General features: G+C 45.8%; 1 protein-coding gene across 1 annotated transcript in view; it reads left to right on the top strand.

Moving 5' to 3' along the window:
* The window catches only part of Insc (INSC spindle orientation adaptor protein), a 121092-nt gene that overhangs the window by 80212 nt on the left and 22087 nt on the right, over positions 1–18793 (top strand). The window contains exons 7-8 of the mRNA XM_027942367.2: positions 1378–1503; positions 17759–17930. Coding sequence (XP_027798168.1) covers positions 1378–1503; positions 17759–17930 — 298 coding nt within the window. The remainder of the gene's footprint in view (positions 1–1377; positions 1504–17758; positions 17931–18793) is intronic.

Below are 18793 nucleotides of genomic sequence, written 5' to 3'. Positions count from 1 at the left end.
CTGAAAATACAATGTCTTTGTGTTTTCAAATATATGAATAAATTTACCAGCAGTAAGGCAGGCCCCTTTCCCACCAATCCAACAGCCCCAGAGGGAAGTAGAGTTATAAAAGTTTGTGGTCAATCTTAGTTGGTCCCCTGCTGTGATCAGCAGCAGAACTCTTAGAGCCAAAAGAGTGCGTAAGCCTATGTTTTTGGAGTGGAGGGAGAAAAGGGTCTGGGCCTGGGTTGTCTTGGTGCAGCTGTACTGGGCTGCAGTGGTCACGGCTTCCTCTGCCAGTGGTTGGTTTGCTGTCCTTCCAATCATTCGCTGCTGCATCCTCGGTCAGCACAGGATAGAGCTTAGCACATAGTAGGTGCTCACTATAATTTTTGGTGGTCAGAGTTCTTAAAATTCTGATGGGAGATGGTATTTTGGTGAACTTACCTTCTTTCTGTGACATTTTGTTCAGTTTTGGGAGCAGCTGCAAAGGGCTTAGACTTGGGAGTGATGAGGTTAAGGGCCAGCGTCCCAAGGCTTCAGGGGAGTGGCTGATGCTGTGTTAGTGCCGCCACCTCCAGGCACCCTTCCAGCCCCCAGGGAAGAGGGAGAGGGAGGGAAGGAATCAAAGCCAGAGGCAGGGAATCCAGCCTCATGTGCTCTGGAGGCACAAGGTGGGCTTGCCTTTGGTTTGCTGGGTATTGCGAGTCCCCCGTGTGATCTGTTATACCAGGCCAAGGTGGGCTTCAGTGGTTAGTATAGAATAAACATGACCAGTTGCAGGGCACCTGGAGGAGGCACTCCCTCTCCCAGATTCCTGCCTGGCAGTGTGGTGTGGATGTAGGGCGGATTATCTTACCCATGTGCACTTCAGGATTTTTTTCCCCATCACAGAGTGGGAATAAATTATGGTATGGTATAAAGGTATAAATAAACTTCATCTTGCCTGCCTGCCAGAGCAGTCAGAGTTGTTGAGGAGGAGCCTGGGGATTGCTGGCAGAGTGAGAACTAGCACTAGACTTCTAGTCTTCCATTCCCTCCACCTGCCTCTGGTCTGTTTCTAGGACATGTTTTTGATGATTCCAGGCCTGCTCCACTGGAGGCTGCTGAGAGGGTGTGGCCAGGCGTCTGGGACCTATGTTGAATGATGTCAATCCTGGCCCCAGTAAAATGTTCTTCTGGGTCTCTGGCCCCCAAATCCCAGAAGCATCAGGGTGATCTCACCTCCAACTTGGACCATTAGGAGTCTGCATTTTCTGTGCTTATGTGTATGTGTGGTGGTGGTGGGGGGTGACCCCAAAGCTGATCAACTGAGTGAGGGATTCCAGTTATTCTTGAGTCAGTACCAGGGAAGGTCCATGGTGATGTGTCATGTGACATTTTCTTTTTTCTTGGCAGGAGGGTGGGGTTGTAGCACTCTTCAAGGTCTGCCGACAGGACAATTTCCGGTGCTTGTACCCCCAGGCACTCCGCACACTGGCCTCCATCTGCTGTGTGGAAGAGGGTGTCCATCAGCTGGAGAAGGTAAGGGTGGCTATCTGAGGTGGCATAAGCCAGGTGGGGGTGGGGCCAAGCCTCATAGTGGCCATCTGGGTCTCTTTATGGACCAAGTCACCTTTATCCTGTTTTCTTCCAGATGGCACACAGCGGAGGTTGCTAGGGGTGTTGACTGTGGGTCTCAATGTGGAGGTGAAGGGGAGAGGGACTAATGAAACTGATCAAGAATGGCAGGGTCCAAAGGGACACTTAGCACTTCCTAGGTGGGGAGATCACTGACTGAAAAGCCTGATGGATAGAATACAGCAATGGGCAGGCAAGCCAGTACGGGGAGTGGTTGGTCCATCCATTGCAGCCAAGGGAAGGGGAGCCAGGTCCTTGGTGGACAGAGGATCAAGAGCAGTGGAGCACTGGGTACCCAGGCAATTCTGCCCCACTGAGGACTAGAGGGCCTGAGTGGGGAATCGGAAACCCAGGTCCAAGCAGTGACTGGGTCAATATGTCACAGGGAAGGGTGAAGTTGGAGAAGCAATGTGGTGTTCTGACAGGCCCCAGGGCCCCACTCAAGCCCAACCTGGGGAGACATGACATTCTGGCCATTCTCTACATCTACTCCATTGCTGGGGCTGAGGCTGCTGCTTCCTCACACCTGAGAGGGTCTCAGCCTGCAGTTGGGCCCCCCGTGAATCTAGGTTATAGAGATAAAGAGGCTGGGCTGATGTTTGGGAATTTCTCAACCAAGTTTCAAGGAAAGATGCCAAAGATGCTGAATATTCTTATGGCGGAGAAGTGGGAAGGAGTGGTGTGTCCCAGGACAGTTGGGTGCCTGCAAGATTGGAGTATGAGCTCTCCATCTGTTCCTGGGAGTTGGTGTAAATGTGGATGGGGTGAGCAAAATGACCCTCTTCTTTTGCATCTGTGTCCTGCCAGCTGGTCCTTCCTGCCCAGACAATGCCCACCCTACCTCCAGCTTGTCTCTTTGGTTTGGACTCCTAGATTGTGCAGCAGAAAGTTTTCAATTCAGGAAAGAGCTGAAAACCTTTGTAGCTGGAATGGCTAGAGGCTTTTTTTTTTTTTTTTCTCATGCTGCTCAAAAAGCAGAATATTTTAGTGTCCCTATCACAGGCCATGGCTGGCCTGGGTGGTTGTCAGGCCTAGTGGGCTAAAGAAGTGTCAGACACTGAAGGCTGACTGTGCTGGATTAGTCTGGCCCATTATGCCCTCCATTAAAACCAGAACCTTGTGAGGTGAGCATCATTAACATCTAAAAGACAGGGCAAGGAAGTCTCAGATAGTTTATGTGACTTGCCTGAAATCACATTCTGAATGCTAGAACCAGAATTTGGGCCTTGCCTGCCTGACCACTCCTGTCTACCTCACTGCTCTGCTGATTTAATGGATACACGAGAGCAGCAAAGTCCCTGCACCTTAACCCAGATGGCCTTGCTGCTCCTGACCTAAGTCCCAACCTCACCACTTCCAGCTGGTATAGGGAGGAGAGCGAAGCAGACCCTGTTGGCCAGGCAAGGGGAGCTGAGCAGTAGGCAGTGGAGGACTGTCCCATGACCACAAGAGACCACAGGAGGGAGGCCCCACCCCTGCTGGGTTGTTTCTGCAGGCAGCACCAAGGAGGCAGTTGTGGAGCTGGGTCCAGAAAGACCAAGGAGGGGCTCCCAAGCAGCTTCCAGGAGAGCAGAGGAAACCATTCTCCCCAAAGAAGAGGGACTCCACAGCTGGAGAACTGGCCAGGTCTTTAAAGAGCAGCCTGCTCAGTGAATTGGGGGATCCCGGAAGAGGAGGCAGTGTTCCTGAACCATACTTGGGAGGAGACTAGAGGAAGAAGATGAGGGCCAAGGAGGTAGTGAGGACCCTGAGCCATACTGTCTAATGGGGGCCCATGGACCTAACTCTGTTGAGGTGGACTGGTCATGGCAGGCTTTCTGGAGGACTGGAACTGGCCAGGTACACTGGCATCACCAAGAGGAATGACTGCAGGGTTGTGGGAGAGGCTGAAATTGGCCTAGGGTTGTAAGCCACTTCTCTGTGAACCTTGGTTTCCTCTTCTGTACAGTGTGGATGACACCTCCCTTGTGGGCTGCTATGGTGACGCAGAGTGACAATATAGTGGGTTTCCAGGCTGGTGCCTAGATGGGGGAAACACTCTGCCTGTGTCTGCTTTCCTTTCCTTCTCCCTGGCCTTTTCAAGGTGGTCTGGGGAAAACTCTACGTTGCCCCCCCAAACAGCCTGAATGCTGGGGATTTTGCAGTAACCTTGGTAGAGGTCCAGCTGTGGTTAAAGGGAAGATCAGGGCCCTGGGACTGGAGGGAACTGGGGACCAGACATGGACTGGGAACTGCAATCCAGGTGAAGACTGGGTATATGAGGGTAGGACACTTGGCTTGAAGTGTCCCCCACCCCTTAAAGAAGAGGGACTCCACAGCTAGAGAATTGGCCAGGTCTTTAAAGAGCAGCCTGCCTGGGACAGTTCTGGTAATTTCTTCTTCCAGCCTTAGACCAGAGACAATCTTACTTTCAGAAGAGCATCCCTTCCCTTTGTTTTATTTATTTTTTCAAATAAGTAATTAGTTCACCCTGTTCTGGAGCCAAGGGGAGAGTTTAATGAAAATCGATAGAGAAATAAAAGATGAGCAGGGGAGGGGAGGAAGGCTCAATTTCAAATCCAGGAAAATCCCCGGGGTTGAGTGAGGGCTGGAAAAATTACTGTCTGTCTTTGTGCAGCTTCCTCATCCCAGACTCTCTGGGCTGGATGAGACACTAGACAGAAAGACCTGGACTTGGAGACAGAAAACCAGACATTCTAACAGGATGGAGGGGGTTGGGAGGCCCTGCAGCTCAGGCTGCTCTTTAAAACAGTCTCTCTGCATTGTCTGCTCCCCCTATAGCTGCAGATGGAAAGAAATAGTTCATTTTTTGCACCAAACTTTAGTTTTCCCATCCTTTGCCTGTTGGATTCTCACAGTCAATCTGTAAGAAAAATCACCTCCACCCCACTTTATAGAAGAGCAAGTTGAGGCTAGAAAAGTTAGGCACCAGGAGGCAAGAGTCTGGGTTGAGAACTTACTTTTTTGCTTCCATTTATAGGTGTCCTCCTCTTAGCCAAAAGGGGTCATTGACCAAGGCCTGCAGACCCCAGTGCAAGGCAGAGACTTTATCTTGTTAGAATGAGCTCTAATACTAAAGTGAGGCTGAGTGGGGGAGAGCTGGGCCATGAATGCTGGGTAAGGAGTCTTAGTTTGATCTGACTTGCAGCCAGTCCTTTTTATTCTAGGAGTAGCTCCTAGAGAGGGAGACAGGCTGCTTTCGACAGAGGTCCTACATGCTTCTTCACAACTCTTTGGGGTTCAACCCACCTAGGCTTACAAGCTGCCTTCAGCCCTCATGCCTACCTCGACTGGCCTTCTACTGCTCTTGGAATAGGCCAGGCTTGTGCAGAGCGTCCCAGGATCCCAGGTCAGCTGTCTGTGTCACCACTCAGGCTGGCAGGCAGAGAGGAGTGGAGACCAGACCCATCACCTTCCCCAGCTTTGCAAGGGGAGGAGTCCCCACATGCCAAGTCCTCTGTGCATTTGCCTTAAAGTTAGGGGTGGAGGGGTTTAAGGAGGCCAGAATGTGAGTTAGGAACAGTGTCAGACACACTGCCCTGCCTCCCCTCTCCTCTCTTCACAAGCACCCCTGAGATCATGAGCTTTAGTACTGTTCAGACTGAAGCAAGGCCCCGATGGCTAGGCACTGCACCCTATGTAACAGGTCTAAGCGGTAATGGGATGGAACTGCCAGGCAGTCTTGGTGCCTAAGAGCAAGTCAGTTTGCAAGAGCAGGCTCCAGCCTCGGGGGTTTGGTGGACTGCATGTGCTGTGCAACAGCGGCCCCTGGTGGACAAGAACATCAGTGGCAGTGTGATCAGGCCGCTTGGGGCTGCCTTCTGGAGCTGCTGAGGCTGATGGGCTGTGTGCCAGGATGCGTGTAGAGGGAGTGGAAAGGGGAGAAAGGATTTTAAAATTAAAGGCAATAGGGGTGTCTTTCTGGAAAGCCAGACTCCTCCAGGAGCAGGGTGTAGACAATCTTGAAATCTAACCTATCCCAAACTTTCAGTCTTCCCCAGAGAGTCAGCCCTGTGCTTGCTTGAAGGAGAAACCATTTTAGGTCCCTGTCCCCACTGGGGAAAAAATTAAAAGTTAGGGGTGGAGGCGTTTAGTACTGTCCATCTAAACTAAACCCCTCCACCCCACCTCAGTCTGGCAGCTCTGCAAGCTTCAGCTCATTGACTCTTTGGAAAACAGATGTGGGTTCGACGTCCCGCTTCACCTTGGCCTTGAACCCCTGAAGCACCCCTGAGCCCTGTTTCATCACAGGCAAAATCAGAGTGATGAGTCCTGCTTTCCAGGTAGGGATAGAAGTGAGTCAAACCTCCAAATGTGAATTTTTCCCCCTCCCTCCAGATATCTTCACTAAAGGGGCTTCTTTGCTTGGAACCTCTGCCTCAGCTAAGGTGGCCCAACAGGAGTGTTTCACCTCCAGTTGTTGACATCAATGTCAGATCTAGCTGCAAGATTCTTTCCATCTGCTCTCCTTCCTTCTTGGTGCTCACACTGTGTGTGTGCCACTCCCGGAGTCCCATGCTGCCTGGCCCAGAGCTGTCTGGCCTCCTCCACCAAGAGGCACTACAGTGCCTACCACTTCAGCCCATTAGGGAAGTGGCTTTCACACACAGGTGAGTCTTGTTCCGTGCATGACTGGATAAAAACTCTTTGTAAATTAGAGTATGGAGGCTTGGTGTGTGTGTGCATGTGTGTACACTTGTGTACCTGTGTGCACATGTGCATGCAGACCCACGTCATTCCCTTTACTGGCTACAGGGCTGAAGCTAGAATGCAGAATATCTGACATCATTCAAAACAGCCTGGCAGGGCCTCTGCTGGCTGTTTTAGGTCCCTGTATAAGGTGGGAGCATGGGGAATTCAAAGCTTATCAGAACCCTCAGCAAGGACAGTGTGTTAATCACCTTTTTGTTGCTGTGACCAAAATGCCAAACAAGAACAACTTAGATGAGGAAAGATTGATGTTGACTCATGGTTTCAGTTGGTGGCTGGCTGGCTCCATTGCTCTGGGCTTGAGGTGTGGCAGAACATCATGGCAGAAGGTGTGGTAGAGGGAAGCTGCTCAGCTTGCAGTAGCTTGGAAGCAGAGGCAGGGAGGGGCGGAGGACAAGTTATAGTCCCCAGGGGCACAACCTACTTTCTTTAACCATGCCCTACCTGCCTACTGTGACCATTCAGTAGTCCATTCAAATGATTAATCCATCAGATGGATTGACTCACTGATGAGATTAGAGCCTGCATGATTCAGTCATTGCAAAAGCCCCATGTCTGGATTTTGCTATATTGGGGACCAAGTGCACAACACACGAGCTTTTCGGGAACATTCCATATCCAAACCATAATAGAATGGCTAAAATGCTTAGAAGTCATTCTGTGGGATTTTGCCTAAGTCCCCTTTGTACCAGTATCTCCTCTCTCTCTCCCCCTGCCACTCCTATGGTCCTGAGCCCAACTTCTTAGGTCTGTGAGCAGACTTAGGAGGCTGGTGGGTCTAGTTGACCTCTGTGGGCCAGCTTGAGACAGGTGAGAGGAGGAACAGGCAGTTGAGACTGGCAGTGCCTCATGGGTAGAAGCTGCCAAGTTGGGAATTTGTGGAGAGACCATGAGGCCAGTTGTTTGTTGCTGCTGTTTGCTAAGACACCAGAAAGAAGTTTCTTAATCCCTGTAAATTTCACTTTTCTCATTTAATGGAAATTCTGCAGGTATTAGGTGGCATATGAAGTAATTTTTATAAGATGTAATGTGATAAACAAAAATTAGAGGGTATTGAACTGACTGGACTAGGAATTCTGGTTGGAGTATGTGTGTGGGTGCTCTTCTTCCAGGAGCATTAGAAGAGAGCTGAGTACCTTTCTATCCCTATGAATTCATAATGGAGTCCTACATTTGAGAGGGTGTGTGTGTGTGTGTGTGTGTGTGTGTGTCGTGGGATGAGAAGCTGCTGGCTTAAGTTAGTCACTGTTTGTTTCCTAGCTGGACCCCAAATAATCTGGTGAGAAAATAAAATAAATAAAGTCAGATATAAACATGATGCTATGGCTGGGGAGAAGGGAAGCTGTGTCCACAGGTCCACAAGTGAGAGTCACTCAGAGGACCCGAAAAGGTGCAGAGGTGGCACTTTTGACCATCAGCATTGGGTTCTAGAATGGGGCAAGTATTAATTTAGAGAGGAGCAGGGGAAAGAGGTTTCTGGGGCCTGGAGGGACAATAGGAGATTGAGAGAGTGACTATAGGTAAAGGTTTGGGGCAAAATTTGAGTAGGGAGGACCCCTTACCTGGAAACAGCCTGGCACTGACAGCCCAGAGGGATAGCAGCCAGACCTTAAATCATGGATCAGGAACCAGCATCTGCTGCCCCTGGCAGCAAGTGGTGAGCACCCAGGTAGTCTACAGAGACAAAGAGAGACAGAGTGAGGGAAGGGTTGTAAGAAAGAGGAAGAAATTATAGAGGGAGTGAGGAAGGGGAGATAGAATGACATGCACAGACAGTAAACATACAATTTCCAAAGGAGCGTTTCTATTAATCAAGTTGTTTGTGAATTTGTGATAGTTGGGTATGCAAACCCCTGCCTGTGACCGCCATGGGTGGTCACTCATTATGGTTTTAATTTTTTATTTTCCTGATGAGTAATGATTTTGAACACATTTTCATATTCTTGATAGTCCATTTGGTTCTCTTCTTTTGTGAAATATCATGAGAATTTGGCTCATGAAAAACATTGGGTAGTTCGTCTTTTCTTATTGATTTATAAATCAAGAATAGACATACAAATCTCTCATCATATATATGTCATATATACATTTAGGTGTAGAGTGTAGGTGTGTGTGTGTGTGTGTGTGTAGAGAGAGAGAATTGATCCTGTAAGAAAATATATTGCCAGTCATCAGTCTGTAGTTTGCTTTTGCATTCTCTTAATTCTATCTTTTGATAAATAGAAATTCTTAATTTTCTTAAAGTCCATTTGTTGGTCTTTCCTTTTGTAGTTAGTGCCAGTTGTATCTATTTAAGAAATCATCATTTTATCTAAAATCTTAAAGTTATTCTCCTATATTTCATTCAAGGAACCTTATAATGTTTTGCCTTTCACATTTTGGCTTATGATTCCCTTCAAATTAATTTTAAAAGTAGTGTTCAACTTTCAGTTTCTTCCATATGGGTGCCCAGTTGAACCATTCATTGAAAAGACGACCCCTTCACCACTAAAATGAAGTGTTGCCTATGTTGCAAGTAAAGTGGTGACAAATGCTGAATCTGTTTCTGGACTTTATGTTTCTGTTCCATCAGTATTTTATGTCCATTCTTGTGCCAATATGGCACTGAGTCCCTTTAGTCTAATACACTTTGATATTTGGTCACATAATAATCCCCCCAATTTGTTCTTCTTTAAGATTATATTGGTAATTCTTAAGTTCTTTGCATTTTGGTATACTTTTTATGATCAGTTTGTCAGTGTCCACAAAAACACCTGCTGAGATTTTGATTAGGATTTCTTCAAATTTCTAGATAAATTTTTGGATAATTGATATTTAAGCAATCTTCTTTCATAATCAATGAACATAGTATATATCTCTACTTAACATAGACTATCTTTAATTTCTCTCCACAATCTTTTGAGTTTTCAGTGTTCATATTTTTTAAAAAAATATTTATTCCTAGCTATGATTTAAATGATAATGTAATGGTATTTTTAAAGTTTTCTAATTTTGTTGCTAATCTGTAGAAAATACAATTTTGGTATTGTATCCATTGATCATGCTAAATTCACTTATAAATTTTAATAGTGTCTATATTATTTAGGAATTTCCATGCACACAATCAGGCCATCTGTAAAGAATAGCAGTTTTGCATCTTCTTTTCCCATCATTAGTCCTTGTTATTTAATTTTCTTGTGTGATTGCATTGGCTAGTATGGTGTTAAATAGGATTTCTTTGTTTTGTTACTAATTTCAGGGACAATACTGTCAATATTTCATTCACTATTTCTTTATTGGGTATTTTATCATTATCATTTTAAAATTGAAAATTGAGACTCTGAGAAGGTGACAAACTTGCTTTTTTATTTTGCCAAGTCATCGAGTAGCCAGGCTCTTTCCACGTTCAAGGCTTTGCAACTTCTTTGCACCACAGGTATCTCTAGAACACCGTTGCTTAACACAAGATGTCCATTAGACTTACATACAGAGTTTTTAAAAATAATGATGCCAAGATTCTACCACAGATCAATTAAATTCAAATTTCTCATGATAAAGCCTGAATATTAGTAATTTTAAAACTTTTCCAGATGTTTCTAATCATCTGAGGACCAATGGTCTAGAATCAGTTTGGATTGAATTGAATTGAATTGAATTGAATTGAATTGCCCACCTGGGCACTGCAGTGCTTTGCTGAAAACTTGGGATCTCCTATCAGCATATGCCTAAAAGCCCTAACCCAAAGGGAAACCCACCTCCAAATGTCTTCAGAGCATCTCTTTGAAAATCCACTTCAAGGAAAATCATCTGCTTCACAGGAAATTATTTTGTATTTATACTCATTCTTAAATGAGTCAAGTCACGATTTCTCTCCATCTAAATAACTTAGCTTTCTGTGCCTATCCATCTTTCTCTCTCTGCCTTGTTGACTTGCCCACCAAGCTAGTTATATAAGCCATTCCATCCATTGCTACAACCTCTATTACATGTTACTATTTGTATTTGTCCACTTTAGCACTTAGCTTTTAACAGAGGACTCTTGTTTGAAACAGCAGGAGTGGCGCACTCGGGAACATGTTTTGAGGGAGGATGGTATTATCCTCCAGAGGGCCTGCTTAGCTTCTGTAGCTTTCTGTTGAATACCAGCCCTGCAGCCATCTCCATAAAACAAGTTCCTCATTTTATAAAGGGAGCCTTTAACCCCTTGCTTTCTCATAGACTTTATCCTGAAAGTCGTTCCTATCTGGTTCACACTGCACAATTCCATTTCTGCCTCTGACCCATGAGCTCATTTATTCCACCAAATATTTTGCCCTGTCCTTTGGCCTTTCACCTGTCTTTGCTTCCTTTGGGAATGACCCTTTTTCCCCTCTCTGAATATCACTGAATTTTCCTTCTGAGTCTCCCCTAGATGAACTGATTCATCCTTCTTGGACTCATCAGCAGGATCCCAATTGCTTTGCAATTTCCACTTGTTTTGTGCTGTTTTGGAGCCTTTAGGTGTCTGAGTGAACAGAGAAGTGAAGGAGAAAATGTGGGGATCTCTAGGTTGTTGCCTCCCTTATGACTGAGTTTTCACTTCATTTACATGATTCTGTTTGGTACATGTCAGCAACCAACTCCTCTGCCTATCCCTAAACTCTAAACAAAACCAAAGCAAAATGCCCCCCAAACAAAACTAAGAAACAGCAGAGTGGCACCAGTGATATATGATGAGCCTTTGTGTACTAGCCTTTGTCCCTTCAATATTTGCATAAAAGCTGCCACTGACGCATTTCCAATAATCAGTAGGAGAATGCTGCTCATAAATCTGACTTGATGTTTTCTGTACACTCTGGGCTTCTCAGCTGCATGGGTTTCCTGTTCCTTCTCTTACTCTCTGGGGAAAATCTCCACATTTTCCAGCTCTTTCTGTGTCTAGACTCTAGGTGCATTAGCCCTGCTGCCCAGGTGATGACCAGGCCAGGCCATCTTCATCCCCACACGCATACCCACCCAATGAGGAAAGTCTGGCCTCGGGCCCAGGCCCATCCCACTCCATGTAAAAGCTAATTATCTGTAAGTGCTTCCAGCAGCAATTTCTTTAGTGATTTGAAAGTGCTTTGATTAGATTGCTGTCTTGGCATAAAGTTTACGACTAGGGATGGGAAGTGGGTGGTTTGGGGATGGAGAGTTTCCTAACATAGGGCCAGTATTTGAGAAAGCTGGTCTCAGGGTGGGCTATTCTCAGGGTGAGCTGCCCCTGCTTGACCTGACCTCTCACCAGTTTCTTTCTTTCCTCTGAGAGAGGCACAGGGCAAGGAGTAGAGACCAGGATTGGATTCCCAGCTCTGACATTAACTTACTATGTGGTCTGGGTAGTCTCCAATTCCCTGGGCCTGGGATTCCTCATTGTTTATCCCATACCTCTTCAGCTATGTGCAGGGAGGTGCTAAGGACCTAGAGAAGATTCATTGTAGGAGGTGCCCTAAGGGACTCAACTCTAGTCTCTTAGATTTGAAGGAATGGGCATGTAACACAGGTCATTTGACATACTACCTGCTGCAGTTGAGGTCAGACCTGAGTGGTAGCTGGGAGTACAGAGACCACTTCTGTCTGGGGAAGGCAGGTGACTTCTGACCTGGGGCTGAGATGGGAACGAGGAGAGAAACAGAGAAGATGACCACTCCTGTTTTAAGTGAATTGAGAGTGAGGCGTCCATGGAACATGCAGGCAAATTAATTTTGGAATTAAGCATGAAATGATCTGGTAGCAGTTTAGAAATATAGTATGGATCTTGGGCAAGAAGGTTGGGGCTGGAAGGTTAGGTTTGAGGGCCATGGTTGTGAGTCACTGAGGCCACTTGGGTTTGGATCCATTGTCTAATGAGGTATAGAATGTGCCAACAGTGACATCTGACACATGCTAGTTTAGTTGGAAGTAAAAGAGGGAGGCTGAGAGAGCAAGCAATGAGAATTAGCTAATTAGGGAGTAGGTGAACCCCAAAAGTCTAGTATCCTGCAGTTCTAGGAGGAGAGAGGGGCAAGAGGGGAATAATTCTCAGCAGGGGTAGGTAAGAGATGCCAAGGAAGAGGGGAACTGAGAAGCTGGGATTTGCTTTACACAATTTCCCAAATCCTTTGTAAGCCTCTGATTCTTTGCCTGTTACCTCCCTACTGCCTGTATTAGTTTTCTTCTCTCTATCTTATTTATTGTGACTTCATCTAGTTGCAGTACCTAGTTCAACACCTGTCACAATGTCGGAACTCAGTAAATATCTGCTGACAATATAAATGCAGAGATGGTGCTGATTTCCACTGTTTATCCTGCTAAGGGATTCTAATTGTTCATCTTCTGATTCCCAGTCAGTTAGGAATTTCTCCTGTTTTAAAAAGTCCCAGTTCTGGGATGTGTGATGATGCCCAAACAAGTGGGTCGACTTGTGGATCCTTACCTGTTTTACTTTGGATCTCAATGACCCCAAAGGTTCACTTGCTCAAAGCTTGTTTATTAGCCTATTGTGCTATTGGAAGTCGTGAAACCCTTTGGAGGTGGGGCCTAGTGGATGGAAGTTAGGTCATCGAGAGAGTGTCCTTGAAGGGATTATTGGGACCCTAGCTCTTCCTCTCTCTCTCTGCTTCCTGGCTTCTATGAGGGGAGCAGGCCCTCTTCCATGTGCTCCCACCATCATGTACTGTGCCACCACAGGCCCAAGCAACAGGGTCAAGCAACCAGGGTCTAAAACCATGAGCCAAAATGAGCCGTGCCTTCTTTTAAGTTGATTTTCTCAAGTATTTTGTCACAGTGATGGAAAACTAACACACTACCCAAAAGGCTGTTTTTCAGTGGAGTTTCAGTCCAAGAGGAATCTTCAGAAAGGGTCAAAGAGAAGTCCAGTAAGGAGTCTGGAGCAGACAGAAGTGAGGAGAGTTAGGGCTCAGGGTGCCAATTCTAGTAGCGATGACAAGGCCAGGTGGGGATGGGTGGATGATGTTACCACCATGTGGCAGGCATTGTATGTGCAGTCTCTCAATTAATGATTGTAATGGTCCTTCTGACGTTGCTATTTTTATCTCCATTTTATAAGAAAAACTAAAAGCCCTTTGAGATTGGTGGTGTTACCCCAATGTTTAGAAGCTCAAATTAGGTAATAAAATCATTCATTTAGTAGAGGACAGAGGCAGAATTCTAACTCCAGTGTCTGAGCATATCTTGATGCTGTAGGAATTGGCTCAGGAGCTGGAAAGCCCACAGCTCAGGGGTGTAAGGTCCTTCAGTGGCTCCCCCTGTGGTGAGTTGTGCTGCATTGGAACTGCTGAGATGCCAGTGGATACAGAGATCAACTTGGACTGGCAGCAGACTGATGGCAGCAGGCTAAGTGGCAGGTCAGCAGCATCAGAACCAAAGTCCAAGGAAATTTGGCCCCTATGAAAAGCCACCAAATAGAAAAATGAGCAAAACTTACGAACAGGTAATTCATAGTAGAGGAAATCCAACTTGCAATAATCAAAAGCCAAGACAAAGCAAAGCAAAATGAAATAAAGTTTCTCAATCTTGTTGGTAGGTGGAGACATACAGGTTAAAATACAATTTTTATACCGATTAAATTGCCAAAAATTAAAAAAAAAAAACTTGAAAATACCAAGAACTACTGACAAGGTGGTAAATAATTTTAATATATTTCTGTTGAGAGTATTGCTACTCAGATCATGTTGCAAAAATAAAGAAAAGATGTGTAAATTCTATGCCCTAGGAATTCCACTCCTAGATTGAGACCCCTAGTGGAAATGGCACTTATTCACCAGAAGACATTTAGAAGAATGTTTTTAGAAGCACTGTCCATTGTAGCAAAAACTGGGAAACCAGTCAAGTGCCCATTGACAGAAGAATGAATAAATGAATTGCAATCAATTTATGTAGCAAAATACCGTACAGAAGTGAAAATAAATGGACCACAGCCATGTGCAATGATAGGAAGGAGTTTCATAAACAATCTATCTAGGGAAGAAAGCAAATTGGTATATACAGTATGATACCACTTGCATCAGTTACAAAATCTTGTAAAACTAAACAAAATACACATTCAAGAACTCTGAAGAAAATAAGGGAATGATAAACACAAAATTCAGGGTAATGGCCTATCCAATAGGGGAAAGAAGAGATAAGAGATTAAAAAAGGTTGGGGGGGGGGGGCCTCCCTCTTGATTTTAGAGCTAAGATTAGAATTTCTGGTTGTTAAGTATAGACATATACATATGTAGGTGGTCATTTTATTATTTGTTATCCCTTGTAAATTTATATATATCTATATCTATCTATCTATATATACATATATATATGTATATCTATCTATCTATCTATCTATCTATATATATAGAGAGAGACTATTTTGAAGAGATGATATATTTCATAAATAGTACACTACTAGAAGAGCCCTGGCACATAGTTAACAAATTTAGAAGGAATTCAAGACAATAGGCAATTGATAATTATAAAACCAGAACCCCACAGGCCCTCTAGGAAACCAGAGGGCAACAAAAAAATCAGGTCCACATCAGTCTGAGGTCATTTTCCTGGGGTTGAGCATCTGTGGAATTTATGTTTTGTTGTTGGCTATTTCTCCACTGATGTCCTGTCTGCTAACTGCCTTTTCTCTCAATATCCTTCCATCTCCGTTTCCATTTCTCAACTTTTACTAGTCTACAGGGAGATGGACTTCAAGTCTACAGTGCGTCTTTAAGTCTTAGGTCAGATTTTACTTCCCTGCATTTGTTTCTCATTTACTGAAAACCCAACATATACCAGGTCTGGAGCAGCCCAAAGTGAACAAGCTGTGGTCCTCAGGCTTGCAGGGCTGGCAAGGGGACAGGGGAGCCAGACAGACAAGAGCCGAGACCCACATCACAATAGTGTTTCTCCAAATTGCTGGAGCATAAAGTTCAGTGTGGCCATGTTAACAAGCAGATTCCCAGGCCTCCTCCAGATTCTGGCAGAGTAGGTCTGGGTCTGGGACAGGATTCTGCTTTTAAGGAATCTGTGGTTTGTTTTATGCAGCTGGGCCACCAGCCCCATTTGGAGAAACAGGGCCCTTCAGTGTGATAAATGCAATGACGATAGCAGATGTAGTGGGCGTGGGAGCCCAGATGTGGGCCACCTCCCCTGCCGGAGCGTGGGCTGTGTTAAGTTAGGGGTGGTTTCCAGGAGGCCTCTCTATAGTGCACCAAATCACACAGCCTCATGATGTTATCTGTAGATGTGAGTCACCCCCTGCACTGCAGGGCTATCCCCCACCTCCTCGCCCAGATTGCTATTGCCACAGCACGAGATCTGGCACACAATATGTGCTCAGGGGAGTTTCAGAGCAACATTCTGGGCTAGGAAGCAAGCTTGGTGCCTGGGTCTTGGGTGGCACCAGGCCTTGGGGACCATTGATTCCTTGGTCTTTCTGATGGGTTCAGATTGGTCTATCTCCAAGCATGTGCTGGGGACCAGGACAGGATGCTAGTTTGGGTCTGACTGGTATTGCCAACTGAATCAAGGGACCAGGATAGCAACCCCATGTGCAACCAAGATGAGATCATGGAGACTGTGTTAATTGAGAAATGTCTCCATTAGAGATGCTATAGCTCCTTAGCAACAGACTTGATTTGTACTGGAAGGAGGAAAGGGGATGAGAGCCAGGTGATTAAAAGGTTTCTTATGTTGGCTGTGGAGCTGCTTCCTGTTTCTAGGCCCAGAGCACCCCCCGTTTCCTTCTCTGGGGCCCAAATAAGGCCCTTCTCCAAGGGCCTGTTAGTCAAGTACCTGGCATGGATCCAGTCCTCCTGGGGGCTAGCTGGCTGCTGTTTGTTCCCTTTTATTAAGCACATCCAGGTGAGTTTTATTGCGGACAGTTCCCTGGGCTCCTGTTTCCACATTTGTCTCCTCTGAGTCTGAGATTGCCAAAGGCTTTCACAGCTAATGGACCTTACAGCTCCCAAGAGCCATTTAAGGGAGGCACAGAACTCAGTGGTGGTAATTAGTCAAACAAAAGTCAGACCTCTGGAGACCCACTGGAGCTGAGTGGCAGGAAGTAAGAAGACAGGGACAGGAGGCTCAGGGCAGAGGCAGATGTGGGGAGCAGCAGCACAGGCTTCTCCTCCTCTTTCCCTGCCCCATCCCTACCTCCCACTCATGATCAGAGAAGGGATCTTTGGGGCTTGGAGGCATGATTCTCAGGCAGGCGGGTGTCCAGGGGCATTTGAGGGACTGCAGTAGCACTGCTGAGCTAACTGTGACAAATTATTGCCCCTTTTTGCTCCAAGTCTCACCTAAACCCTTTGTGAAGGCTGAATTCTGAGTTCTGGTGCCACTTCTCAGGATGACAGTACAATGTCCTGTTCAAAACCCATTTTTTAAATAATATAATTTTCTCTGTTAAAAATAATTTACAGCTTCAGTAACATACTCAGTTGTCATCCACTGAACTTTGCCTCCAATATATTTCTATATAATACTGGGTTTTGAAGCCAGACCATTTGGGTTCAACTCCTGAACCACTGACTTAGACTTAGCTCTCTGGGGCAAGTCAGTTAACCTTTTCTATGTCTCAGTTTCCTTGTCTGATCTCAACAGGCTATTGCAAGGAATCACCGGTACAATAACATACACACTCCACTTAGTGTGGAACCTGGCACCCCATAAGCACTTGGTAAGCAAAAGCTATTATTATACCAAGAGCAGGTCTGACAAGGGTGAGGGAGGCAGGGCTAAGAAATGGAAGTCTTTATCTGCCTATTATGTCTCTCCAGACCTAATTGCTCTGGTTGAGCAGAAAGAATAAGGCTTCTATGGAAGCAGTTCTCTTTCTATGGGGCAGATGGCAGAGGACTAGGTAGAGAAGGAACACATTGATTTCAGCCTGCTGCTAAATGTTAAGGAGAGGAAGGAGCCAGAATTTCTCAAACATCTCTTCTAGATAAGTATTGCCTGCTTTTTTTCTTTTAATTTCCCAACTCCCTGTGGAAGAGGGAGGGAATAGTCTCAGAGAAGTTGAGTGACTAATGCTAAGTTACACAGCATGGAAGAGACCAGGATTGGAGTTTTGGGATGAGAGATTCCTAGGTGAGTGTTCTTTCTACTACATTTTATTGTGGTGTGTAACATTACACTGTCATCCTGAGAAGTGGCTCCAGAACTCAGAGGGTTCACAAAGGGTTTAGGTGAGACTTGGAGCAAAAAGGGGCAATAGTTTGTCACAGTTAGCTCAGCAGTCCCTCAATGTCAAGTCCCTGGACACCTGGCTAGATGTCTGTATCGTCAAAGCTCATGGGAGGGCATTGATCTCTGCTAGACTCAAGGAAAGACCTGCAAGTGTCAGAGATTGGGTCACCCAGGGGGCCGCATCACCTTGGCTGCACATTGTGTCCGGGGGTTCTGAGTCTATCTCACTATGGACATAAGCAGTGGTGCTCGTAGGATGCACAGGGAAGCTGCCTCTCTCCATCTGCAGGTCGATGGTGTTCTGTGCTTGGCCGACATCCTGACTGATGACAGCCACTCAGAGGCCACGCGGGCTGAGGCTGCAGCTGTTGTGGCCCAAGTCACCTCTCCACATCTGCCCTTCACCCAGCACCTCAGTAGCTTCCTGGAGAGCATGGAGGAGATCGTAACAGCTCTTGTCAGTGAGTCTCCTGGGTTGGGGGACCCCTGGGTGAGAGGGCATTGGCACATCAGTCTTCAGGAAAGCCTCTTGTTGGTTGCTCACCCAATCCCAAATGTCTCTTGCATAGATGGCCACATTTGCTGAAGCGCTACCATTAATGGAGCAGGGTCAGGCTTTCAAGAGCTCCATGGTGAAGTCTCCTGTTAAAATGGCATGCAGTCCTCTAAGAAGCAACTTGAATGGATTAAATGGCCTTTCAGAGGGAGTCCAGGGAGCAGTGGGGCCTAAAAGTTTCCCACAGAGACTCTGATAGGCTTTTTTCCTAAAATCTCATTGTACCAAATCAATTTAGCAGTAATGACTGGAGCAGGTGACATCTCCGAGAAAGCATACTCCCCACCACCTGTTGCAGGAAATCCCACCATGGGTCTTATATCATGGGGCACTAAAAGTATTGACTCTTTTAGGACCTCTGAATGGATATGAAGACTCCTAGTAGAAACTAATAGGCTACTATTTGGAATATTCTCTTTCTCTAAATTTTCTTTGCTAAATTGCAGACACTAAAAGTGTTCATCTGGATGACAATCCTTAGGGAACTTGTTTTGCAAACTACTTCCTTTCTTTAAAAAAAAAGTGCTGGTAGTGACCCATGTTTCTACCTCTCTTCCTTTTTCTGTCACTATCTATATATCCACATCTTATTAAACTGAATGAAAATTAAATTAGAGAATGTAGGGTTAGCTCTGGAGGTCACCAGACCAGGTCTGGAGGATATCTAGAATAACACATGTTTAGGGGCAGCATAGAACCTGGTTGGGAGTCAGAACACTTAGGTTTGGATTCTGGCTTTTCTCACTCATCTATTCCATATATGGCTAT

The sequence above is a fragment of the Marmota flaviventris genome, chromosome 9 (assembly GCF_047511675.1).
Source record: "Marmota flaviventris isolate mMarFla1 chromosome 9, mMarFla1.hap1, whole genome shotgun sequence".
NCBI classification, from domain to species: domain Eukaryota; kingdom Metazoa; phylum Chordata; class Mammalia; order Rodentia; family Sciuridae; genus Marmota; species Marmota flaviventris.
Note: the sequence above shows the minus strand (reverse complement) of the source record. Positions and strands in the feature narration are given on the sequence as shown.